This window comes from Rhinatrema bivittatum, chromosome 11, assembly GCF_901001135.1.
Source record: "Rhinatrema bivittatum chromosome 11, aRhiBiv1.1, whole genome shotgun sequence".
In the NCBI taxonomy this organism is placed as follows: Eukaryota; Metazoa; Chordata; class Amphibia; order Gymnophiona; family Rhinatrematidae; genus Rhinatrema; species Rhinatrema bivittatum.
This window is the reverse complement of record NC_042625.1, coordinates 96,253,590-96,280,964: the sequence shown is the minus strand read 5'-3', so window position 1 is coordinate 96,280,964 and position 27,375 is coordinate 96,253,590. Positions and strand designations below refer to the sequence as shown.

At 46.6% G+C, this 27,375-nt stretch overlaps 2 protein-coding genes across 6 annotated transcripts in view; one reads left to right on the top strand and one right to left on the bottom strand.

Annotated features, from left to right (window-relative positions):
• ZMYM4 (zinc finger MYM-type containing 4) overlaps positions 1-21,418 on the top strand; it is a 229,104-nt gene extending 207,686 nt beyond the window's left edge. For both annotated transcript variants that reach the window (XM_029571424.1, XM_029571423.1), the window contains 2 exons: positions 8,151-8,280; positions 19,190-21,418. In XM_029571424.1, the coding sequence (XP_029427284.1) occupies positions 8,151-8,280; positions 19,190-19,397 (338 nt within the window). In that variant the 3' untranslated portion in view covers positions 19,398-21,418. The remainder of the gene's footprint in view (positions 1-8,150; positions 8,281-19,189) is intronic.
• A 140-nt stretch (positions 21,419-21,558) lies between these two features.
• Positions 21,559-27,375, bottom strand: part of LOC115073188 (interferon alpha-inducible protein 27-like protein 2) — a 30,727-nt gene continuing 24,910 nt past the window's right edge. For all 4 annotated transcript variants that reach the window (XM_029571429.1, XM_029571426.1, XM_029571430.1 and 1 more), the window contains one exon: positions 21,559-23,264. In XM_029571429.1, the coding sequence (XP_029427289.1) occupies positions 23,170-23,264 (95 nt within the window). In that variant the 3' untranslated portion in view covers positions 21,559-23,169. The remainder of the gene's footprint in view (positions 23,265-27,375) is intronic.

Here is a 27,375-nt window from a genome sequence, read left to right as displayed (position 1 = left end):
AGTAATTCGTTTTTGTTTGCAATCCTTCCTAGTCATGAGAGTGGTCGTTTATGCCATTTATCTAGGTCTCACGTTCAATGGCTTTTAGGAGCAGGGTATAATTTAACGCATATAGTTCCTCCAGAGTAGATGCCAAGGTATTTTATCGCTTTGTTCGCCCATTTGAAAGGAAATATGCGTTTAATGGTGTGGATTTCATTGCTATTGAGATTTGGCGAGTAGTTCTGACTTTTCAAGTTTCGCTTTGAACCCAGACACCTTGCTAAATTCAGCCATTTCATTTCGGACCCCTCCCAATGATTTTTTAGGTTCTGACAGGGTAAACATAATGTCTGCGAATAAGGACAATTTAAAATTATGACCTCCCAGTTCAATTCCCTCTACATTCTTTGATCTTCTTATTCGGGTTGCAAAGGGTTCTAGGAAAATGGCAAAGAGCAGTGGAGACAAGGGGCATCCCTGTCTAGTGCCTCAATTTCAAAGCAGGGCCCGTACCGCCCATTCACTTTCACCGTTGCTTTCGGGGAAGTGTATAGCTGACAGAGCCATTGGAGAAAAGTGACAAATTCATTGTTTCCAATGTGTGGAAAAAGAAAGGCCAGTGGACTAGGTCAAATGCCTTTTCTGTGTCTATAGCCAACAGGACTGCCAGGATTTGTTCCTTTTTGCCCACCACATCAGGTCCAGTATCTTGCGGATGTTATGACTCTGACTACAATTAGGAGTGTATTGGAACCTTTCACATATCACAACTCGTGTTCTCATGTTAAGAGGATCTCCCCGTCAATATCCTATATATGTGAGCAGGATTCTCAGAGAGAGCAGAAGGATAAGCAGATCATCACGACAAAATGGCAGTATGTGGTAACCAGCTGTATCGCAGCTAGGCCATATTGTTGCCACATTTCGCTTCTACATACAGTCACTGAAAAGGACAAGAGAGGAAATGCTACCTTTACTCCACAAAGCTTTAAGAAACGGTTTGTTATTGTTAGGTGTAGCGCTATAATGTTGGTCAGAAGCACACTACCGGGATGGAATGGGTGGGAGGGTTGGGGAATGGAGAGAGGGGATTATAATTCAGAATATCCTCAATGATGAAATTGTGAATAAACTGAAACATCCTTCAAGGTTTGTTTGAATATGTTTATTGACATTGCCTATATGTTTCTGTTTCTGACATATATTGCTTTGTTTTGTTTTAAATGCAATAAAATACAAAAAAGCCTCTTTCACCTCACATTTTAACCATGCCGGTATTCGTTTTGCCTTCCATCTACCTTTCTTAATGCGTGGAAAACATCTGGTCTGTGCTTCTAGGATGGTATTTTTTAACAATATCCACGCCTGTTACACACCTTTTACCTTTGTAGTTGCACCTTTCAGGGTTTTTTTCTAACTATTTTTCTCATTTTATCAAAGTTTCCCTTTTGAAAGTTCAGCGCTAGAGCTGTAGATTTACTTACTGTGTCCCCCCCTTCCAGTCATTAATTCAGTCATTGATCATATTATGATCACTATTGCCAAGCGACCCCACCATTACCTCTCACCAAATCCTGCACTTCACTGAGAATTAGATCTAAACTTGCTCCCTCTTGTTGGTAGTATACTCCTATCACTATTCTCTTCCCCAACACACAAGGGATTTCTACCCATAAAGATTTGTGCATTTAGTCTCATGCTGGATCTTTATCCTGTTGGACTCTATGCTATCCCAGACATAAAGCACCACCCCGCCACCAAGATGCTCCTTTCTCCCAGGACAAGCAGGATGTAGTCCTCACATGTGGGTGACGTCACTGGACGGAGCCCTATCACGGAAAACTTTTCTGTCAAAGTTTCTAGAACTTTTGACTGGTATATACTGAGCATGCCCAGCATGCCATGATCCCTGCAGCCACAGGGGTCTCCCTTCAGTCTTTTTTTTTTTCCCCACGCTGCAGTATGCCTTGCGGTTAGGAGCTCTTTGAGAATTTCTCACACAATTTTCCTCACAGAAAAAATTAATATTTTACTTCAAAAAAGATTCCCTCATAGGGGTCTCCCATCGTGATAGTGTTTTTCCATCGTTCGGTGAGTAAGTTCACTATCCCCGGTCGGTTCCCGCTCCCAACTTTTTCAGTGTCCACAGGCCATAAACCGTTTTTGGGCCTCAACCTCTACCACTATGGCAACAGGTTTCCGAAAATGTGCGGAGTGCCCCCGAAACATGTCTATTACCGACCCACATGATGTCTGTGTGCTGTGCCTCGGCTCATCACACGATGTGTCTTACTGCCAAAGTTGTGCCCAGATGACTCCAAAGGGTAGGCAGGCTCGTCTCGACAAGATGGAGATTCTGTTCAAAATCAAGTTGACTCCATCGACGTCCACCCGATGGCAGGACCATCAAAGAAGTTAGTCATCAAACCTCGCCGGGAGCACCAGGGTAGCAGTGACCGTCCGTCACCGACTCAGTCTAAGGCATCCACATCATCTACCTCTATGCTGGGGAAAGACCGGACCGAGCACAGAGGGAAGCACTGACACTGGAGCGAGTCGACTCCTGGTGCCGGCACCAACCCCGCATCAGCCTCTGGCTATCGAGGCGCTTGCGAAGAAGACACAGGTAGAGGAGCCTTTAACACCCTCTCCACCTGAAAAACCAAGGCGATCCCCACCAATATCAATGCTGGGTACTGAGCCCCCGCAAGTCCCTGTGGAGGTGCCAGTAACGCCTAGCCTGCCACCCGTTGTAGCTGCGATATCTACACCAGCTTTCAGGGAGGAACTGGACGGTTTCATCCGCTAGGCAGTGCTCGATGCTCTCTGAGACCTTCAGTTACCAATGCCGGCCCCCATACCGGCACAGACACCGACTGGCTCATCAAGATCCAATCCAAGCAAGGAGCTCTTGATGCTCTCAATCTGCTACACTTGTTGGGATTTCTCATCAACTACCAAAAATCCCACCTGACTCCATCTCACCTCCTGAATTTCATCGGAGAAGATTTGGACACCACAGTGGCAAAGGCCTTCCTGCCCATAGACCGCACAGACACACACTCCAGACTAGCTGCATCTCTGCACACAAAGAAAACAGCCTCGGCCCATCAATTCTTAAAGTTGCTGGGACACATGGCTTCCATGGTCCACGTCACTCCTATGGCCAGACTGGCCATGAGAATAACTCAATGGACTTTGAAATCTCAGTGGCTCCAAGCCATTCAACCGCTCTCATCCCAGATTCATGTAACCCACCAGTTAATGTTTATTGCTTCTCTGGACGAACAAAGTCAACTTGCTAACAGGGATTACCTTTTCAGCAACCAGTTCCACAGATAACTTTGACTATCCACCTTGGGTTGGGGAGCTCATGTGAACAATCTTCAAACTCAAGGTACTTGGACACAGCTCGAAGCAACTTTTCAGATCAACTTCCTAGAGCTTGGAGCTATACGTTATGTTCTATATGCGTTCAAGGACTACCTTTCATACAAGACTATTCTCGTACAAACAGACAACACAGTTGCAATGTGGTACTTGAACAAGCAGGGTAGCACAGGCTCTTATCTCCTCTGCCAATAAGCCGTGCAAATCTGGGCCTGGGCCCTTGCACACTCCCTATATCTACAGGCCATTTACCTGGCAGGCATGCAGAATGTGGTAGCAGATCACCTCAACCGACAGTTCCATCCCCACGAGTGGTCTCTGGATCCTGTGGTGATGACCAGAATCTTTCAACGCTGGGGTCAATCAACAATAGACCTCTTTGCATCCAAACTGAATCACAAAGTGGACAGATTCTGCTCCCTACACAGACAACCAAACAAGCTAGCCATGGACGCCTTCGCTCGCCCCTGGAACACAGGCCTCCTATACACGTATCCCCCAATACTGCTGATAGCCAAAACCCTCGTGAAGCTACAACAGGACAAAGGGTCAATGATACTCATAGCCCCGTATTGGCCTCGACAAGTATGGTTTCCCATGCTTCTCGACCTCTCGATCAGCGAACCTATTCGCCTGGGCACAGCGCCCACTCTCATAACTCAGAACCAAGGCAAGTTACGCCATCCGAACCTTCAGACCCTATCCCTCACAGCCTGGATGTTGAAAGTTTGATCCTCCAGCCGCTCAACCTTTCAACTGATGTCTCTCAAGTTCTTGTAGCTTCACGAAAGCCTTCCACACGAAAATCCTATCGTTCTATGTAGAAAAGATTCACCGTGTGGTGCATACAAAAAGGTATCTACCCCTTTTCCTTCCCCACTCCATCTCTATCAAACTATCTCTGGCACCTTTCAGACTCTGGTCTCCAGACTTCCTCGGTGAGGTTACACCTGAGTGCTTATCTCAGTGTACCACAAGGGAGTCAGGGATGCCCCGGTAACAGCACAACCCCTTGTGAGTAGGTTTATGAGGGGCCTACTACAACTTAAGCTCCCTCTACAGCCACCAGTTACTGAATGGGACCTGAATGTAATACTTACAAGGCTCATGCGCTCCCCATTTGAGCCTTTGCATTCCTGCGATGTTAAATTTCTTACATGGAAAGTTCTCTTCCTAGTAGCCATTACATCTGCTCGAAGGGTTAGTGAGTTACAAGCACTTGTCACATACTCACCCTATACAAGGTTCCTACATGACAGAGTGATCCTACGTACTTACCCTAAATTCCTTCCCAAGGTGGTTACTGACTTCCACTTGAATCAGTCTATAGTCTTGCCCACCTTTTTCCCAAGGCCTTACTCTCACCAGGGCGAGAGAACTTTACACACCTTGGATTGTAAAAGTGCACTTGCATTTTACCTAGACCGCACTGCAGTCCATAGGAAATCCACCCAACACTTTTTCTTTTGACAAAAACAGACTAGGAGTTGCAGTGGGCAAACAAATTCTCTCCAACTGGCTAGCAGACTATATCAAATTCTGCTATGAAAAAGCAGGCCTTCCTCTCCAGGGACAAGTGACGGCGCACTCAGTAAGGGCTATGGGAACCTCAGTATACACTATCGTTCAGTGCTGATTGCTGAGATCTGCAAAGCTGCAACATGGAGCTCTCTTCACACCTTTGCAGCACATTACTGCCTGGACAAGGAAGGACGTCAACTCTTCCTTTGGACAATCCTTCTTGAAGAACTTATTTCCAGTATAATCCAACTCCTTCCACATCCAATCTGCTGTGATTTTCAAGCTGCCTCATTTTTCCTAACAGTACGCCAGTTGTTGTGCCTGTTGCACAAGTTGTACGCTGTTGGTCCAAACAAACATGAGTCAGCCTGTAGCTTGCTAATCACCCACGTGTAAGGACTATCATCCTGCTTGTCCTGGGAGAAGGCAGAGTTGCTTACCTGTAACAGGTGTTCTCCCAGGACAGCAGGATGTACTCCTCACGAAAACCACCCACCACCCCGCGGAGTTGGGTACGAAACATTTTATTTTTTCACTTGCACCTTTTGCTACAGACGAGTCTGAAGGGAGATTCCTGTGGCTGCAGGGATCATGGCATGCTCAGTGTGCCAGTCAAACGTTCTAGAAACTTTTGACAGAAAAGTTTTCCGTGATAGGGCTCCGTCCAGTGACATCACCCACATGTGAGGACTACATCCTGCTGTCCTGGGAGAACACCTGTTACAGGTAAGCAACTCTGCTTTCTGTCATTGTGATATAATTTGTACCCCGGTATAGCACTAACCCATTGATTATCCTCTTTCCACCATGTCTCTGAGATGCCAATTAAGTCTGACATTCACTGCTATACACTCTCTAATTCTCCCATCTTACTTCTTAGACTTCTGTCATTAGCATACAAACAATTCAAAGTGTGTGTTTTGTTTGTATTTACATTCTGCTTTTCAGTTGATGGGGATAAATTGGAATCTTTTAGCTCAGGTGAGTTTTTAATTATAGGCACTTGGACTACTTTTCTTATTGGAATCTTTTTTTCCCCAGGACAATGTTTTTTAAAGGAACATAAGAGAGGTCATGCCGAGTCAGACCATTGAGCCCAGCATCTTTTCTCCAACAGTGGCCAGTCAGGGTCACAAGTACCCGCTAGATCTAGTTCTTATTAATCCTTCCCAGGATTCTCTTCTGTGCCTTGATGGAACTTTGGTTTGACCCAGTATGACAAGTCTTAAATAGCAATCAATGGCTTTCTGGCTGGCTAAAAATGCTTTAGGAACTTGTCCAGACCTCTCTCTTATTTTTATTTTATTTAACAGCTTTTTTATACCGACATTAAAATACACATCATATCGGTTTACATCATAATGAAAGGTAGAAATTACATTGAACAAGGAGGGGGGAAACATGAGAACAGTAAACAGAATAGGGGCTATGAGGAGGAGCCAGATAGGGATATGAACATATTTACGAAAATTGAAAATGATAATACATAGTACATATATTTACAGAAAATTCAGGGTGGGTATGAAAATGAATATATTTACATAGAAAGAGGGGGGGGTCAGGGTGAGTGATGGTGGAGCCAACAGGCTCTTATCCAGTTAGATGAACCAGCAGATGGAGACAGAAATCAACAGGCTTGCTGGTGTCTCTACTTATATGCATCAGGGCTGATAGCAACCAGCCTGCCAGCATTCTGTCTCCAGCAGATGATAGGCAAGCATCGTGTGCTGTGGACTGTGGCCTGGTAATGCTGAAAAGGAAATTGAATTTCAGAAGCTCCTGAGGTGAAAGATTCACTCTCCTTCCCTCAGTTGAGTTGAGGTCCTTAGTGTAGATTACAGAATTTTAATTGAGTGATGCTCAGATGGTGAAAGCCTTATGCTCCTACCCATTGTGGACCCCAGGGTATGTAGACAAAGGCTTCCACAGGGTTTTGTTCTGTCTTCTGCTGTCCTTGCTGCCCTCATCTGCTCATCTTTATTTCCCCTTGGGCTCTCCTTATCCTCTGAGTGACTGTCTTTTTAATGTTTTGTGCTTGGGCCAGTCAAGATTAAAAAAAAAAAAAAAAGGGGGGGATTCTTAAGGTTGCCTGGGCTGCTTCAGTGGAAGACAACCACGGCAGCAGGATTGGGGTGTATTTGGCTTCAGGAGAGTGTAGATGAGCTGTTTGGGTGAGTCTCCTAATTTTTGGGGATCCTTCCCATGTGGCTAAAAGGCTATTTTGTGTCCTTCCTGTATCTGAGGAATGTCCAAGCACAGCACATCCAGGCTATGTGAAGATTGTGAAAGTGCTCAGGGGGAGCTACAGAGCCACAAATTCTTGGTGGCAAGTGGGTCCAGAGCTGGAACCGAATCCATCTGTTTTACTTCAGTCTCTACTGGGATATTCTAACTTCCCTGCTTTGCCAGTATTCTCCCTCTAAACCACGCACTTCTGATAAACTGTCAGCTTCCCCCATGGTCTAGTTTTAAAAGCTCTGCCTCCTTTTTTAAATGTTAGCACCAGCAGCTGGATTCTATCCCAGTCGAGGTGGAGCCCGTGCTGTCAGAATAGGTTCCCTCTTCTTCCCCAGAATGTTCTGGATTTCAATTTCTTACCTAAAAGCCTACATTTTGAACTTCTTTCCTGTTGGCTCCACCATCACTCTCTTAACATCCAGTCTAGCCGGCACTTGAAATCCGCCACCTTTGCAGCAGACAGGCAAGTTACTGAGTGATCCTCTGGCCCACTAACCACCCAACTGTCAACATCCCTAAAGATCAAATCATCTACCATAACAGCTGTCCTAAACCTTTCCTCCTCCTCCTGCTTTCCCTTTTGAAAATTGATGCAAAGCCTGTGGGTGAAAATACCTGCAGACTTTGCATTAAAAGGTGTTTCTGAAAATGCCCTAATTAAAAAAAGAACTTCAGTTGATTTGTAATTGAATGTATTTATTCAAGGGGAGACTGAAGCAAGTGATGTTGTGTGCTTGATACCTGGCTTTTTATAGTTGATAAATTATTAAAAGTCCTTTTGGAACAGAAGAATTGCAGAAAAGTAGTATACCCACCCCTTTGCAAAGCCAGCTGTGTGTTTAACGTGAGCTGCTACATTTAAGGAGTTTTAGTGTGTGAAGGAGCACAGAAAACTATGTGGTATTTAAAAAGAAAAAAACAGGTTCTTACAGTGTAAACAAAAACAGCAAAAGTAAGGTATTCAATGTAAAACAAGGGGAATTCTCAGCTGAGTTGTGATCCTATCCTTCTGGCTACAGATAAATTATCTTTGGGCAAAAGGAAGCGGATTGAGGACGAGGAGGGACAGTTCATGATGGACATGGCAGAGAACACAGACAATCCCTTGAGGTGTCCAGTCCGACTCTACGAGTTTTATCTGTCAAAGTGGTGAGTAGTGCTAGTGCTTATCCAACAAGTCTGGGAAAAGTGTCTGACCTTTCATTGAGAGAAGAGAAACTAGCCTTAAAGGTCATGGGGTGAGGATTCTGTGAGCATGTGGCCACTGTAAGCCTCCCCTACCACCACACACCTACGCTTTGGTTATGGGTTTTAACATGTCCTATACTAAATTCATTGTCACATTTATTCTAGTATTTAAGTGCGTAGTAACATTGAAACATGAGCACATGTATACCAGCAGGATGCAAATTGTGAAGATTGTTGTGAGATGCAGTGCCCTTGCCACCCAGCTTGTCATCTGAATGTAAATAAAAGAGGGTGAAGTGATTCACTCATGATTGGTGGTGGAAAGAGGGGTTAGATTTGCTGCTCTGTGCTGCACAGCCAGTACCACTATAATAAAATAGATCCTGTATACGGTTTAGTGGTAAATACTTCAGAATAGAAACTCAAAGTGACCTCATATAAGGTGCCCAAAGGCTACAGGCTTAAACAAGCTTTCAGCGGCAAGGGCCTTTTCTAATCATTGGTCACTGTGAGATGTTTTTAGGAACGCTTCTGTGTCTGAAGCTGAACAAATATGCACTTATCTTGTAAAGCTCTCTAGTCCAGTTTTCACAGTCGAGAGCACATGTATTATGCGGCTGAGTAAGTAAATCCGACGCTGTACCGACACTCAGTGTTTCGGAGAGAGCCTCCTTCAGGGAGTTGGATGTGAAACTTGCCAGCCCAATAGCTGTGGATAATGTGAATACATTTTAATGAAAAGTGCATACCTAGAAGTCCCACTTCATACTTTCTAAGAGAACGGCGACTCTGTTAGGAGGCACTTACATGTGAAGAATCACTCTTATCTGGCTGTGAATGTAGCATCTCAACGTGGCTCTGCGAACAGACAGCGGTGCATAACAAATGACAAAACGATCCCGATATAAAGAACACATACCAAAAGTTTACCTGACCCGCATAAGCACTGACTTCTGCGATGCTGGAGATCAGTCTATCGCCTTGCCGTGAGTCGTCTATCAGCAGCGGTGTCATAATGAAGACGCTAACATTGTAAAGCTTTAAAGGCCCACCAAAATTGTGGATGTGTCCATAAAAGGGTAACTTGCAGCAGACAGGCATTGCTACTAAACCAGAAACATCTGACACCCCTATGGATCGTAATATTACTACACCAGATACATACACGTTGTTCTTCTTTTCATGCCTCTATCTACCATGCATTTAAGAATTCCCCGATATAAGTATCCACACATTTCTTCTTCTCACGCCTGGTAGGTATGTCATTATGCATTTTCATCATATTACGCTTGATGCGATATAGAAAACACTCTCCGCTCGTCAATGTCCACCGATGGCACATTCAAGATGGCGCCCGATGACGCAAATACCCTTATTTAGATCTTCTGCAATCCAAGGTGGCGTCCAGATGATGTAGATACCCTTTTATGGACACATCCACAATTTTGGTGGGCCTTTAAAGCTTTACAATGTTAGCGTCTTCATTATGACACCGCTGCTGATAGATGACTCACGACAAGGCGATAGACTGATCTCCAGCATCGCAGAAGTCAGTGCTTATGCGGGTCAGGTAAACTTTTGGTATGTGTTCTTTATATCGGAATCGTTTTGTCATTTGTTATGCACCGCTGTCTGTTCGCAGAGCCACGTTGAGACGCTACATTCACAGCCAGATAAGAGTGATTCTTCACATGTAAGTGCCTCCTAACAGAGTCGCCGTTCTCTTAGAAAGTATGAAATGGGACTTCTAGGTATGCACTTTTCATTAAAATGTATTCACATTATCCACAGCTATTGGGCTGGCAAGTTTCACATCCAACTCCCTGAAGAAGGAGGCTCTCTCCGAAACACTGAGTGTCGGTACAGCGTCTGATTTACTCACTCAGCCGCATAATACTTGCGCTCTCGACTGTGAAAATTGGACTAGAGAGCTTTACAAGATAAGTGCACACAGATTCCAGTGTCTGGTTCTGATCTTTCTTGGGGCTCTGAGGGAGATCTGGTTACACCTCCTCCTCAGTCCATCCTGTCATCAGCGGTCTTTGAGGAGGAGATGGAGTGCAGGGTGTAACTGGCCTGGATCAGTCCAGACTCCTGGGTTCATTCCCCCGCTGCCAGCAGATGGCGACAGAGAAAAGCTTCGCTGACACTGCATCATAAACCCCAGTGCCCCCTGCAGTTCCTCAGTATTTCTGTCTCCAGCAGATGGCAGAGGGTGTGAATCCTGCAGTTCTGCAGCTTGCTAATTTTTTAGTGATTTTTTTTTTTTTCCTATTGAGCCTTTCGGGGGTTTCTTTTGTTTTTTTGAGAATCCTAGTGGGTTCTGCCCTGTCTGGTTGAGGCAGCTGAGCTGGGGGTTGGTGCACTTGTGTGTGCTCAGTCTGTGTGCCTGTGGTGTGTAAATCTGGTTGTCCAGATCTCTCCCCTTCACAAGGCGACTGCAGGCTCTATTTGATTCTTTTTTGGGTCCCTTTTGAGACTTTGCCTGTTTGTCTCTTTGGGATAAAAGTTAAAAAAAAAAAAAAAAAAAAAATTTGCACTGGAGCACAGTTCAGCTGTGTGGGCGGCTTCCTCCCCTTAGGTAGGAGTTTCTTAGGCATCCTAGTTTGCTTGGGGGGGCGGCTCCTGCTTTTTCAAGTTGTTAGGTTCCTTTTCTCCATCTGGTGGCGTCCCTTCTTCTAATGGCTCGCGGCAGGGCATGCTGCTCGTGAGGCTCGGTTTTCTCATGCCTAAATAGTTCGGGGCTGTGCGTGGGATGTGTTGATGGTGGGGAGGGCTCCTCAGTCTGCCCCCCTCCAGCTAAGCAATGCTGTGTTTCGGGCATTTTAGGGCTGGTTGCGAGCATGTTTTCTGGTGTGGCTGCTTTCCCTCACCTGGCTGATGCGGGAACCACAGCCATTTTGGATTTCTTCACGGCAGTTCCCGCATCACCGGAGAGAGTGAGGGATGGTCCCCCTTGTTTGTCTCCGGCACGTTCTCAGGTGGGAATCGGGCAGGGAGAGCTGGAGGGGGGAGGAAAGCCCAGCGCTGCCGGTTGTTTTTCAGCCAGGCTCTGCTGGGGTTGGTGCATGGAGGCTGTTTACTACAGATTTTGTTCTATTGCTCATTGATGCATATTTAGCCAGGTAGAAGGCAGCTTGGGGGGCTACTCAGCCGCAGCCGATTCCAGTTCAGCCCACCGAGGGGCCTATGGGGGGGATTCCAGTCAGGCCTCTATTTCTAGAAGGAGAGTTCCCTCCGTGCAGAGGTTGATAGGTCCCCCGCTGGGGGACTCGTCTGGACCTGAGCACAAGGACCCCAGCATAGTTCTGGGGGAGCGGGGACTGAGCCTGGCCAAGGAGCACCGGTGGGTCCGGTTGATCCGGCAACCAGAGATGTGGGTCAAGAGTATGACCCGGTATCTTCGATTCATGAGGCGGAGGACCCTAAGGTGGTGTGCCTTTTTAAAAGTGAAGAGCCAGATGTTTTGCTCCCTTTGGCTTTTCAGGTCCTTGGGGTGAAAATGCCACAGGAGGCCCAGGATTTGGAGGGAGAGGACCCAGTCCTGGATGGCATGCGGAATCCCCCAACCTCTCTTCCGTACCACAAGTCGGTTAGGAAGCTGGTGGAAGCTGAATGGGGTACTCCTGATTCTGGCTTAAAGGTTGGCAGTTCCTTGGGGAAGCTTTATCCCTTATCAGAACAGGATTTGGAGGGTTTTTTTCTTTCCCTAAGGTAGCCGCGATGGTTTCAGCGGTTACTAAACGAAACACGATTCCTGTGATTGGTTCACCTGCATTGAAAGATGTGCAGGATCGTAAGATGGAGTTACACCTTAAAAGGATTTTTGAGGTGGTGTCCATGGACTTGCGTGCGGCTGTTTGTTCCAATTTTTGCAGTGTGCTTGTCTTCACTGGGTGCAGCAGCTCCAGGGAAACTCAATGCAGTTGAGTGAGGACGTGGACACAGCTGAGAGAGTGGAAGCAGCGGTGGCTTATGGGGCGGATGCTCTCTACGATTTGGTGCATACCTCGTTGAGGGTTATGGCATCAGCCATGGCTGCCAGAAGGTTTCTCTGGCTCCGCAATTGGGCGGCGGATGTTTCCTCCAAAGCGCGCAGCTTGCTTCATTGCCTTTTAAAGGTAGATTCTTGTTTGGGGAGGACCTCGAGCAGTTGATGCAGTCACTTGGGGACAATAAGGCCTTCAGGTTGCCTGAGGATTTTTCAGACAAGATATCATTTTCAGTCCAACAGAAGGATGCAGCCATCGCATGGAGTGACAGGGCCTCGAGGCAACTTTTTTCTCGAGGGCAGGCCTGGGGGCAGTCCTTTCGTGGTGCCCGAAGGTCTTTTGGGATGCTCCTGGGGACTCCTCGGCAGGATCCAAGCCCTCTCAATGAAGCGAGGCTGGTCCACTCTGTCGTTCCTACTATAGGCGGTCTGTTGCGGCAGTTTTACAAGTGAACCAGGATCACTCAGGACCAGTCGGTTCTCAGCGTGGTATGAAACGGCTACACTTCGGAACGTTCTCGCACAGGATGAGCAAATTCTAATTTCCCCATGCGGCTACCCAGACAAGAAGTTTGTGGTTCAAGTGACTCTAGATCGCCTTTATCAGCTTGGGGCTGTGGTGCCAGTTCCCCAGGCAGTGCTCCACCAGGGGAGATATTCCATTTATTTTCTTGTCCCCAAGAAGGAAGGCTCTTTCCGGCCGATGCTTGATTTAAAGAAGGTCAATGCGGCGCCGCGCTTCAGGATGGAGACCCTGAGATCAGTCATAGCGGCGGTTCACAAAGGGAGAGTAACTAGCTTCTCTAGATCTCACGGAGGCTTATCTGCATAGTCCCATCCATCAGGACTTCCAGTGTTTTCTGCTCTTCATGATTCTGGGACAGCATTTTCAGTTTCAGGCCCTTCTGTTTGGTCTCTACACAGCTCTGTGAACTTTCACCAAGGGCAATGCTGGTGGTGGCATCATTCCTTCGAAAGAAGAGTATTCTAGTGCACCCATATCTGAAAGACTGGCTGGTCAGGGCAAAGTCCGGAGGTTCTGTGCCGCGAATCAGTTCGTAGAGTGCTCAACGTTCTCCAGTCTCTTGGTTGGGTGGTGAATCTCGCTAAGAGTCTGTTGTCTCCGATGCAGACCTTGGAGTATTTGGGGACCTGGTTCGACACTCTGGTAGGCAGGGTATACCTCTCTTAAGACAGGGTTCTGAAACTTCAGATGCAGATTTGGCGGTTTTTGCAGTTGCGCGTACCCAAGGTCTGGATCTATTTCCAGGTTCTCAGCTCGATGGCCTCCATGCTGGACTTGGTTCTGTGGGCATTTTCCCATATGAGACCCCTGCAGACAGCATTTTTGGCTCGCTGGAAGCCAGTATAGGAGGAGTATCATCTGCGGGTACCTCTCGAGGGCCTCGCGAAAGAGTCATAAGAACATTAAAAAATGCCATACTGGGTCAGTCCAAGGGTCCATCAAGCCCAGCATCCTGTTTCCAACAGTGGCCAATCCAGGTCATAAGAACCTGGCAAGTACCCAAAAACTAAGTCTATTCCATGTTACCATTGCTAATGGCAGTGGCTATTCTCTAAGTGAACTTAATAGCAGGTAATGGACTTCTCCTCCAAGAACTTATCCAATCCTTTTTTAAACACAGCTATACTAACTGCACTAACCACATCCTCTGGCAACAAATTCCAGAATTTAATTGTGCGTTGAGTAACATGGTGGCTTCAGACCCCCAACCTTGTTCGAGGAGTGGACCTCAAGTTCTGGATTGGATGGTGGTCACTATCGATGCGACTCTATCTGAATGGGGAGCAGTTTGTCAGTCTTATTCGGTTCAGGAGTCCTGGTCCAAGAGAGAGTCTGCGTGGTCTATCAATCAACCAGGGCGGTCCGCTTGGCCTTGCGGGAGTTTCTGCCTCTCCTACAGAATTGAGCAGTGTGAGTGATGTCGAACAATGTGACAACAGTGGCCTATTTCAATCGTCAGGGCGGAACCAAGAGCCAGGTGGTAGCTCGGGAAGCGCAGAAGTTAGTGTTCTGGGCAGAACAAAATCTAGAGCAAATAGTGGCATCCCACATAAACGTTCAAGCGGACTTCTTGAGCCGGACTCACTTAGATCCAGGCGAGTGGGCAATCCCCTCATGTAGACCTAATGGCAACTCGTCAGATTGCCAAGGTGTTTCGGTTCTTCAGTCGCTGAAGGCAGCACGGAGCCAAAGGGGTCGAAGCTCTAGTTTTGCTGTGGCCTCGGGGTTGTACTTTGTTTTCCCCCCTGGCCGCCTGTGGGCAAGGTTCTACGTTGCATAGAGAAGCACTGTGGCTAGGTGATTCTGGTGGCCTTGGCATCCGTGGTTTGTGGACCTAGTCAACCTGGCGGTGGATGGGCCACTTTGCTTCGGCCACCTGACTAGTCTCCTTCGACAGGGTCCAATATTTTCAGACCAAGCTGCTCGCCTTTGTCTAGCGGCATGGCTTTTGAGAGGAGGCGTTTGAGAAGGAAAGGTTATCCGGAACCTGTCGTCACTACATTGTTACAATCTAGAAGCAAGTCTACTAGCCTGTCTTACATTAGAGTATGGAAGGTTTTTGAGTCCTGGGGCTCCATTAAGGGTGTGCGTCCACTTAGTGCTTTAATCCCTGACATTCTATCTTTCTTGCAAGATGGCTTTGCCAAGAGCTTGTCTCAGTTTGCTTAAAGTACAGGTGGCAGTGCTGGGCTCTCTTCATGGCAAGATTGATGGTTCCCCTATTTCGACTCATCCGGACATCATTAGGTTTCTTGGGACAATGAATCTGCAGCCTCCGGTTCAGAGGCCCTGCCTATCTTGGAATCTTAATCTCATCCTTAAAGGTTTGTGTGAAGCTCCCTTTAAACCGCTCTGGAGGTCTGCATTGAAGGATTTGACTCTTAAAGTTGTTTTTCTGGTGGCGATCTGTTTGGCTAGGAGGATTTCTGAATGCAGGCTCTGTTTTGCAATGATCCTTCTTCAAATTTCGGATGCAGGAGTTTCCTTACGGAACAGTACCTTCTTTTTTTTATCAAAGGTAGTCTCAGCATTTCATATCTATCAATCAGTGGAGCTTCCGGCCTTTCTTGCCTTAGTGGTGACCGAGCCTCAGGCGAGGGAGCTCAGACGTTTGGTTGTGCAGAGAGCTTTGTTTCATTACCTCAAGGTTATGTATGAGTTTAGGAGGTCCAATCATCTTTGTGTTGTGGAGTGATGCGAACAAAGGTTCCAAGGCTTTATTGCGTGTTGGTTGAAGGAGACGATTGCTTCTATGTATATCCCACAGGGTCGTCCAGTTCCAGAAGGTTTGTGTGCTCATTCGACCCGTTCGCAAGCGACCTCATGGGCGGAAGCACAACTTGTTTCTCCACAGGAAATTTGCATCTCTCTACCAGTAACTCAGATGCACCATCCTCAGCTAGGAAGTCCTCGCATCAGGACCCAAGGAAGGAAGCCCTTCTACCGCCAGAGGAAATGCTACCCACCTGCTTCTCGCCTATATTCCCAGCAGGTAAGCTCTAGGGCCCACCCCAGGCAAATGCAGGTCCCCAGATATCAGCCGGCACCCCAGTCTAGCCCCGCTGCGGGGTATTGACTGACTGTGAGGGAGTGTAGGGACTGACTGTGAGGGAGTGTAGGCCTCCAGCTGCAGTTCCAGGACAGTTAACCCAATGTGACATCAGACCAGTGGGTTCTGTCAGTTGTTCGGGTACAGACTGAATTTCCTGGGACTTCCCCTTTGCCCATCATGGAGTCAGTCCTCACATCAGGAAATATGTCTGTTGGAGCTCACTGCCCTCGTGGCTGCCAGGGCCGTCAAGCCCATTCTGCTGAATTAGCAAGGGTTGGGGGTTCTATTCCAAATATTTCCTGATTCCAGAGAATTGAGATCTTCCACAGTCACAGGAAGTACCTTCCTAGAGCTCCGTGCAATTTAGTATGCTGTCTGGGCGTTCCGCGATCGCCTGTTTGATAAAGACCAACAACCACGTGCCTATGTAGCACGTCAATAAGCAGGGAAGCATCAGATCATTCCCCCTGTGCCAGAAAGCAGTCCAGATCTGGGCTTGGGCTCTATCCCAAGGAATGGTCCTCCAAGTCCTGTACCTAGCCAGAACAGAGAATGTGGTAGCAGACAGGTAGCAGACAGGCTGCGTCGGGCCTCCTGACTCCATGAGTGGTCCCTGAAAAAGGAGGTAACGAACCAAATCTTCTGCCTGTGGAGGACCCTGGATATGGATGTTCGCCTTCCCCTGCAACAGGAAGGTGGATCAGTTCTTCTCCCTGTACAGTGGGGATGGAAAACCAGCTTTGGATACCTTTGCCCATCATTGGGGGAAGGGGCCTTCTGTATGTGTATCCTCCACTTCCTCTGGTGTCGAAGACTACTCTCTTGAAGCTTCCACAGGACAGGGGAATATGATCCTCATAGCCCCTCATTGGCCGAGGTAGATCTGGTTCCTGCTCCTGCGGGACCTCTCCCTCCAGGAACCGATCAGTCTTGGAATGTCCCCATATCTTATCATGCAGGATCAGGGCAGGCTACGCTATCCCAACCTTCACACCTTGTCTCAGACGGCCTGGATGTTGACCGGCTGATTCTGCAGCCCCTCGACCTCTGAGATGTGTCTCAAGTCCAGGTGGCTTCCAGGAAACTTTTCACTGAGAAGTCTTATGGCTTGAAATGGAAGAGGTTTTCCATGTGATGTAAATGCCACAGCTTAGATCCATTCTCCTGCTCCACACCGAAGCTATTTGATTACCTTCTGCACCTGACTGATGTTGGCTTGAAGACAGTTCCATCAGGGTACACTTAAGTGATATTGCTGCGTACCACCAGGATGTGGATGGTTCGTCCATCTCTGTGCAACCCGTAGTGGGACGCTTTATGCGGGGTTTGCTTCAATTGAAGGCCCCCCCCCCCTGCTGTGTTCTGGGACCTCATTGTCATGTTGGCCCAGCTCATGAAAGTGCCTTTCGAGCCGTTACAATTGTTTGACCTTAAGTATCTGACCTTGGAAGGTCATGTTTTTGGTCACAGTCATAGTGCTCAGTCAGTGAGCTGCAGGCCTTGTCGTATCTGCCCTACACGAAGTTCTTTAATGATAGGGTGATTCTCCATACGCGCCCTAAGTTCCTGCCTAAGGTGGTATCAGATTTCCAACTTCATCAGTCCATCGTCCAAGCCTGGTTTGCACCAGGGCGAACAGGTTCTGCACAGTTTGAATTGCAAGAGAGTCTTAGCATTCTACCTGGAGCGGACAGCAGGCCACAGGCAATCCACGAAACTCTTCATCTCTCCTGACAAAAATTTAAAGTAAAACAGATTGGGAATTGAGGTGGCTAAGCAGACACTCTCCAACTGGCTGGCAGATTGCATCTTCTGCTATGCTCAGGCGGGACTGCACCTTGGGGGCCTTGTCAAGTCTCATTCTATTCGAGCCATGGCAACTCCGGTGACCCACTTGAGCGGTCCCCATGGACGAGAACTGCAAGGCTGTGTCATGGAGCACTCTCCACACTTTCGCTGCTCACTACTGTCTAGACAGGGATGGCTGACACGATACCAGCTTTAGCCAGTCTGTCCTCCGGATTCTTTCAGCTGTAAAACCCAACTATTCATACCTGCGACCCATTGTCCGGGTTCAGGCTGTCTCCCTTTGTTGCCAACAGCTCCTTTGCTGTTGTGCCCGTTGGCACCTGGTTAGATGTCTGTTGGCCTTGCTTGAGGTAAGGGAACAGCTTGTAGCTAGGGATTCACCCATGTGTGAGGACTGCCATCCTGCTTGTCCTAGGAGAAAGCAGAGTTGCTTAGGACAACAGAATGTTAGTCCTCACAAAACCTGCCCACCACCCCGCAGAGTTGGGTTTCTCCTATGTTTATTTTTTTCGTAATTCTATGGTATGAGACTGAAGAGGGACCCTGCGTGAACGTGTGGATAGTGGCATGCTGGGCTCCATCTGATAATGTCTCCAGTGTGTAAGGACTAACATCTTGCTGTCTTAGAACACCTGTTACAGGTAAGCAGCTCTGCTCTCCCACTATCCTCTCTTGTGTTCTTAGTTTGAGTCATACTGAAGCCAATATTGAAATGCTACTTGGCCAAATAAGTAGGACTTATCCAGATAAGTGGCAGCTGCTTAATATCTGGCTTTGTTCAGTGACTGCCATTTAGCCGGCTAAGTAGATAGCCGGATATCTTGGGGGCAGGCAATGGGCAGATCGAGGGACAACTTATTGGGTTATCTTAACCGGATAATGTAAAATGCACAGGTTTTCAGGCCAGAAAACCTGTATTCAGTAGGGATATGCATTTGTTTCTTCCATTTTGGCGGGTATGCGCATACCTTGCCTATTTTCTAGTACATGTAAAAAAACATATTATGCATGTATCCCCAATATTCAGCCTTATTTGGTTAAGTTAACGCAATGTTAGACTTGCTTAATAGCAGTTCAAACATTATCCGGATATTACTTATCCATTAACTAGCACTTATCTGGTTATAGCCATCCTGCTGAATATCCCTTCTAAGTTATCCAGATAAGTCATATCTGAATAACTTAGATAACCAGATGTCTTTGAATATTGGGCCCACTGTGCTTATTTTTGCAATCTCAGCCATTACAGGAATCATTTAATCTAGTAAAATCCAGTGACTGGAGACTTGTTGATTCATCTAAAGGAGAAAAAAAGGAACATTTTCTCAGCCTTGCTGGGTAAAATATATTGTGACAAAGAACGTAAACAAATAAAACAATGAAAGGTGCTTTCCCATGAATGCAGTGGAGACTTTTAGGGCCTACAGAAACTCATTGCAGAATGACTAATGCTGTCATCGCTCATGTTCTCCCTGTTTCTTTCCTCACACAGTTCTGAAAGTGTGAAGCAGAGGAGTGATGTTTTTTACCTTCAGCCCGAGCGCTCCTGTGTACCTAACAGTCCCATGTGGTATTCAACATTACCCATAGATCCTGGGACCTTGGACAGCATGTTGACGCGGATCCTCATGGTGAGAGAGATACACGAAGAACTTGCCAAAGTCAAAACGGAGGACTCAGAAGCAGAATTATCTGATTGATTCACGTCAGTGGGATAGTTATTGTTGCCTAGACTCCCTTATGCCCTCTCCCTCCCCACTACACGTGAGAAGCACTAAACTGTGAACGCATCAGGACTTCAAACAAAAAAAAGTTGTTACAGAGGTCATCTTTGCAAATAATATATTTTGAACCACAGTGGTTGTGCAAGCCAAAACCTTTTTAAGAAAGAACTGAAAGAGGAAGGCAGGCCTAAATGTTTAGACACCAAACAGTTGGGATGAACTAACCTGAATTCTGTATGATTGTATTTTGTTGAGGGGGAGTGGGTGCACATAGAAATGTATTCTGTAAACTCTTGTATAGTAAGCAGGTCTCTGTGGAGTCGATGGGCATAAGGCGATGTAGTACAGGCTTGTAGCCTACCCAGAAGAGTCTGTCTGAAGCATACCATGTGCGTGGATTTGGACAGTACTGTACTCCAGAACCCCATGTGTTGTGGATGGGTGCAGTTTGACCATGTAGCCCACTCACTAGTCTATATTGTTGCTATAATATAAGCAACTGCTGTGGTGCTCAAAATCGTGTTTGGCAAATGGCAACACCTCTAGTTTATTTTGTTCTCTGCTCCCTGGATCATTCGTGAGGAAGCATTCCCTCTGGTGTCCTGTTCTAAAATCCTACTGAAACGTCTCCTGAGCCCTGTGGTGCCGCCGTGCAGTATTATCTTGAGCTGCTTAGAAACGAAGTCTCTGTCCATTCAGATTCACGTGTAGTATCTGTCAGCCAGCAATGCTGCAGCTCAAGAGTGGAGATTCCCTGACTCACCGGCCAGTTGTCATCACGTATTAACTGCATTTTTTTTTCTCAAATGAAACAGGCCCCAGATAAAATATATACACATATATATATTCTCAAGTTGCAGGTAATGAATGGACACTTGTGCATCATGAGTGAAACTATTTTTTTTTAAAAGGACTTTATTTTATTTTTATGGGGGGGGGGGGGGGTTGTTTTTATCAGTCATAGGGCCCATCCCACGTTATCTGTAGCAAGTGCTTCACCCAACATGGACGAAAGTTCCTGGACTCCACTTGGATATATTAGAAGCCGTAAATCAGCTGTTGCCCTGTTTGTTTTTGTTTTTTTTTTCTTTTAGCAGTAACTAATGGTTATTTAACCACCATGAATATCAGAAGATAGTCTTTTTTGACATCTGTGTATCTGGTAGTTCTATCCCTGCTTGTAAAATATTTCAGAAATCTGTGTGTTTAATGCAGAGAGCTGTGTGGATGAAGTAAAACCTGCCCCAGATTCTTTACAGGAGATGCCCCTCTGTATTCATTTCTGACTGAAAACCTGTGCATTTTACATTGTCCGTTTCTTTCTCTCTTGCCTTTTAAAAGAAGCAAGTTACAGCAGAAGGGGTTCTAGCAACTTGTACTGGCCCTGAAAAAAACTGGTTCTCTGGGCCAGTACCCTCTTTCTTTAAATCCCTGCATAAGAACTATGTAAAGATGGTGCTTAGGACCTGCTTGATTTGCAAAACTCATCTTCAGCTGTAACTCTGAAGTTTGGTAACAAATGGCAAGGTTAGGGGAAGGGTGTGGCTTTGTCTCTTGCTATTGCATAAGTTCAGGTCAAGGATTTGCACTACTGTTACTGAGTAATGGGCCCTAGCCCTGCTATGCTGGGAACAGGTACAAACTCACAGGTGGTCTCAGTAGGTGCCAGATGAGAAAGCAGAGTACTAGGGCTTTTTTTTCACACATGGAACTGTATAGTACTAATAGTAAAATTAGATACACTACCTTTTTTTTTTCTGTTTATTTTTAAATATAGCTGATGACAGAATAAGCAAACTCATTGAGGGTTTTTTTCCTGATATCTTTTGTTCCTGGGATTTTAGAAAATTCAACTAATATAAACCTTGTATGTCTGAGAATCCTTTGCTATGAGTTGTCATGAGAAATTTCTGCTCCTAGTACTCTGATGCATTTACACCTCCAGGAAAGGTACAGATTTAAATAAAAGGTCTGCTGTGATGCCTCTGCTTTTTTAACCCTGCTGCATGTGTTCTGTTTTGGCTGGCACTTACTGCATGTGAACCCTGTAAGTTCCCACATGAATGTTCACAGAAGTGAGAAGTTTTGGTTCAAAACATATCTCCAGCAATCTGTGGCAAAGTAAGAATGGCATGAATAAGGTAGGTATTCCCTCTATTTATTTTTTTTAAACGTATAGCTTGTGATGCATCCATAGTTTGCAGCGGGTTACAACAAAACACATACAAAGTGCATTAAAACATGGTTCAAACAAGTGTCGCACCAAAACCCAAGAAAGATACAATGCATTTGAAATATGAAGAATCCCAGTAGAATATTATAAATATGGATATCAAAATTAATAAGCTTTGTAGGACTGCCACACAACCAGCCCAAGAACTATTGTTAGAGGCTGAAGATCATAGGTCCATGGTTTGTTTGGTTGTTTTTTTATTTATTTATTTATTTATTTATTTTAAATCCTTTGCATATGAAAATGTCCCAACAGGATCAAATTCACTTGCATGTCACTCAAATATCTCTTAAGCATCCAGACTTCAGTGAGCCAAAAAAACGTAAAATTATCTCAATGAATACTTAACCAAACAGCTTGTCAAAATATTAACATGGACCTATGACGATCAGCCTATGTAGCAGTGGTTCATAGGCTGACTTTGTAGTGGTCCAACAAAGTTTAATTTCAGTATCCATCTTTTTAATATATTCTACCGGGACTTCTTTCAAAACAAAACCGTACCAGCTTTGAATTTATCCTATTGCAAGAAAGATCTTCAAAGACTGAAACAAGGGCCTGCTGTATTAATCCCTGGAGCTTTCACGTTAGCCTAGGAAAACAGGAAAATCAAGCTTTCAGCTAGAAAATAGTGGGATTGGGATTTCTTGCCAGAGTGTGGACAAATGGAAAAATGTCAAATGGATCATTCTAGCACTTTTGAGTTATAATGGTCTCTCAAACTATGAAACCAGCATGCACCTTGTCAGTTTTAGTTGAAAGAGCAAATCTATGCAATACAATCCAACTTCCTTAGGGTCTGAGTTTTTTTAAACCTCTACCTGCTCTAGGATTTGCTGAAGAGATTGTTTTGTTTCACTTATAGAACTAGTGTATAAGTACTAGAACAGGCAGAGCTACTTGTAAAATAAAAGTGGCTTGCTGGAGTAACTGAGTTCAGCTGAAGTAGTCTACCTTATCCCCCAATCCTGCTCAGAAGCACCACTGTACATTCTGCGAGGAACAGAGCAAGATTTCCAAATCTAGACTCTTTCCACAATGCTTAATCCAAAAGGTAGATAAGATTCACCCAACTCATTTTTTTCTTAATTCACAAAACAATTAAAATTCTCTTAAGCAGTTTTTTAGCATTATGATTAGAAGAGAAATATAATTTGGGGAAACAAAAAAAAACCCCCAAAAACCTGGTGAGAAGACATTCTACTTTGCTGATCCCTATCACAGCCCTTTACAGCTGAAATGGTACCTTTCAGCTATGGACTAGTACACCTGGATTAGAGTATTAAAAGGCAGAAGGGAAGACTATTAAATAGTTGTATCAGACATGGACTTGTGGCTGTAGTGAAAAGGACCACCAAACAGGTTATGCCATAATGACCTTAATTAAAATGACAAAAAATAAAAGAAATCAAACAATAGAAGAATTAAGCAGATGGTAAAATGTAATATAAAGCAGCACTGAACCTTGTGCTGAGTTACAGAGCTAGTAAATTAGCAGTTGACAGTACATTTTATTTATCTTCTTAGCAGTGCTGAAGAACTTGCTGCTCCCAGACCACCACCTATGGCTCCTAGAGCAACTTTACCAGCTATGGAAAAGCCTGCAGCACCTGTGAAAAGGAAATTACTAAGTTACTGTTACAGTTTCAGAACAGAGATTTACAACTCTGCCCCTTAAGGGCAATGAACAGGTCTATTTTTCAGGCTATCTACATTAGTCAGGAGTTAAGTTTTGCTCTAAAAACCAGATTCCCTGTACGTACCCGGATCAGTCCAGACTCCTGGGTTTTGCCTCCCCTCCGGCAGATGGAAACAGAGAAGTTTTGACAGACTCTGCCCTATATCCCCAGGTGCCACCTATAGTCCTTCAGTGTTTCTCTCTCTGTCTCCTGTTGTTCAGGCCTATTTATGGGACTGGAGTTGTGTACCTCCACCCAAAAGATGTTCTCCTTTAGCAGCCTGGTATTTTTCCCCCTTTTCTACGTTTTTTAATTAATTTGTGGGTCAGCCATAAGAAATGGGGCTGACACCAGCATGGGCTGCAATTAATGGCAAGATGTAGGAGAGGGGTGGGTGTTTTCTTCACAGTAGGACACAAGGTGCTCTGCAGTGTGAACTTCCAAAAAAGAGAATAGTGTGTTTTCTACAGTACAGTGAGTAGCAAATCACCTGGACCAGATGGTATACATCCCAAAGTGCTGAAAGAACTGAGAAATGAAATTGCAGACCTGCTATTGGAAATTTGTAAACTATTAATAACATCATCTATGGTAGCTGAAGACTGGAGGGTTGCCAAAGTATTGCCAGTTTTTAAAAAGGGATCAAGGGCTGATCCAGGAAATTACAGACCAGTATGTCTGATGTCTGTGCCAGGCAAAAAATGGTATAAAATATAAAGAACAAAATTGCTGAACATATAGATAAGCATAGTTTAATGGGACAAAGCCAGCATGGATTTAGCCAAGGGAAATCTTGCCTCACCAATTTGCTATTTTTTTTGAGGGCGTAAATAAACTACTACCTGCACTGCTCTTGGGACAGGGACAACCCATTGCTGGAGGGAACACATGACCAGTAGTCACACTTAACTATCCCTGGGGGTTGGATAGCAATCCTCTCTGTTATTAGCAGTAAACCATCAGAGTTCCCAGTCAGTAAATACTGATAACTTTCAAGAGGTAGACCATAATGAAATGCCTACTTCCATTTTATCCTGCTACACAGTCCAGTCCGAACAAGCAGTGTTTTGGCCCTCTACCAGCAGAGAGAGGCAGAGACACTGACTTTTCCAGCAACATAATCGCCACTATGTAGAGAGGGTGCAGCACTGTGAGGACTCTGCCTCCAGCAGATAGGAAGCTTTTCAGGCAGCAGGATTCTTGTTAAGGCCGCTGGTGCACCAGTTGTTCGAGCCATTAACAGAGGCTCCTGGTCCCAGAGGGGACTTGATGGAGCCCAAAGGGGCATCTCTCTCACCAAAACGGGGAAAAAAAAAATGTTATTGAGAGAATCATCGGCTTCTCATTGCTTCTAGTGCACACACCCCCCACCCATCTTAGGCTGACTTAAAAAAAAAAAAGTGGAGCTACAGCGCTGAGTGCTCATCTAGTTGTCTAGGTACTGGCCTTTGCACATTAGTCTCTGGCTCGAGGAATCATTTTTGGAAGTTTTGGTCCTCTCCTCGTTGAGGTTTGAGTTGGGGAGGGGCAGTCTCAAAGCCATCACTGCGAGGCCTGTAATTGTAGGAGAGCTACATTGGCAGCGGGTCCTTTTTGTTCCAGCTGTGGTTTCCAGGGTGGTGGGCTTTGGAAATAGCCTGGGAGAACCATCCCCTGAGGGAGGATCTCTAAGGAAGATTAGCCTAAGTCCAGAGACGAGGCTGCTGATGCAGCTTTGGCGGGAGTGGTGGCTGTTTTGGGCCATGTTACCACAGCGAAACGGAAGTTGAGGTACCTCCAGTTCTTGTCTGCTGGTCCCTGCATACCAGGCAGATAAAAGGCAGAATTTTCCCCAAACTTTTCAGGTTTTTTTCCATCAGGCATTCTGTGTAATTTGGAAGCCTGATGAGGCGGAGAGGTTATTCAGAGAGGACAGCTGCAGCTCCTGTTGGGGCACTGATCCCACTGGACCAGCGGTGCTCCCCACTCCAGATTTGGAGGAAGCTCCAAAGGAGCCCCTTGATGCTGTCATCCATCTTTTGCAAGGAGGAGACAGCAACCTGATTGACCAGGTGGTTTCTTGTCTTGGCACAGTGGAGGAGGCCCCCGTCTGGGATCCTATTAAGGGGCGCTGTAATTCTTTAAATGCCTTTCTGCTTCCATCAGAGAAAGAGGAGATGGTCCTCATTGAGTGGGAGGCCTCTGAGTTTGGTTCTAAAGGCATTAAGAATCTTTTTCGCTTGTATCACATTTGTTCCAAGTACCACGGATGGATGCGCTAGTCGTGGTTATTACCAGACATACCACTTTTCCAGTGGAGGGTAGCACTTCACTCAAAGACCCTCCAGATAGAAAAACTGAAGATCCCTTGAAGCACTGTTTACTTTGGCAGTTCAGGTTTCTATTTGTGGTGGTTTTGTGGTTGAGATGTTCTTTTGCACTGATTTCAGTAGCTTCAGGAAAGTGAAGAGACAGCTAGGATGGAAAAGACCTAGTTCCCTGTACGTACCTGGATCAGTCCAGACAGTGGGTTATGTCCCCAATCCAGCAGATGGAGTCAGCACAAGCTTTGAGGGGGTGTATCCATATATACTACTACCCCCTCTGCAGGAGTTCAGTATCTTCTGACTCCAGCAGATGCGAGTAGGGGAATCAGGCTTCCCCTCCTTTTCCTTCACTTTCTTGCTTGATTATGGCTTGTTGTTGTCTTTTTCTGTGGATCAAGTTTGTATCAAGTTTGTATTAAGTTTAAAAAAAAAAAAAAAAAGGCAGAGTTCTTTCAACTTCTGGGGAGTGGCTTATCTTCCTTGTCTCTTCTCTGCGGCCTTGCTGTTTATTTCTCGTTGCAGCCAGGGGTAAGTTTGTTTTTCCTTTGTAGTTTTTTCCTTTACAGCTCAGCCCCCGGTGCCCGCGAAAGCCGGTGGAGCCGGCCTCTTCGCTCTTTACTCCCTCACCCGCGGCCATTTTACAGCTCCTCATGGGCTGCTGAGCCATTTAGGGAAAGATGTCTGGGGCGGGTCGTGTGGCCAGGAAGGCCCCCCCGCGGCACCCTCCTCTATTTTCAGACAGCGGGCAGTGCGGGCCGACCGGGGCCCCCCCGCAGCGGCGCCTTTGTGCGCGTGGCCCCCCCCCCGTGGCTTTTTCTTTTCTCCTGCAGCGATCCCGATGCCGCGGCCGTCCCGCTGTGCGGCCTGCGGAGACCCGGGGTCCCGGATTTCCCGGGAGGGCATCTGTGCACGATGCCTTCCCGGGGGGGAAGGTACCTCACAGTCCCTGACTGATTTCTCTTTTTTGCCCGGGCGGTGCGGGCCGGCCACTCCGCCATTTTTGGCGGGAACGGCGGCCATTTTACATTCTGAGCGCCCTGAGGCGCAGGCCACGAGGGGAACGGATCCCTGGAGGCCACGAGGGAGAACGGATCCCTGGAGGACTCTACCAGCGGGGGTGTTCCCCCGATTTTGGTGCAGGAACCAAGCACCCAGAGCCAGGGAGCAGGAACCACGCCGCCCCCGAAGCGCACCCGAGCAGGCCGGGGTTCTCTCCGGAGTTTATCCTGCTCATGCATACCGCTTATCTGCAGGGGCTGGAAGCACCTGTGGGACCCCCCCCCCCTCCTAAGATCCCTCGGATGTCGCCCTCGATGCCGGCCCCCCCCGACCCTCCGGGAGTGGGGGCCTCCCGCCTTCCTACCCGGGTCCGATCCACGCCCGCGGCAGTGGGGGCGGTGCCAGACCCAGCGGGACATGGACTTGACCTCCCGGACGGGGGACAAGGGGACGGCACACAGGAGGGGGATGATCCGCGTACCCTACGCCTCTTCCAGAGGGAAGAGCTGGACGACCTCATCCCGCAGATCATCCAGGAATTAGATTTGGATCCGCCACCAGACCCGCCTGCCCCAGTAGCTCCCGCTGTCATCACTTCTTCAAGGAAGGGAGATCCTGTCCTGGCGGCACTCCGGCCAAGGGCTCGGGCTTTTCCCATTCATGACTCGTTTTTACAACTTCTCACCAGGGAATGGGACACCCCGGAGGCCTCCCTGAAGAGCAGCCGGGCTATGGAA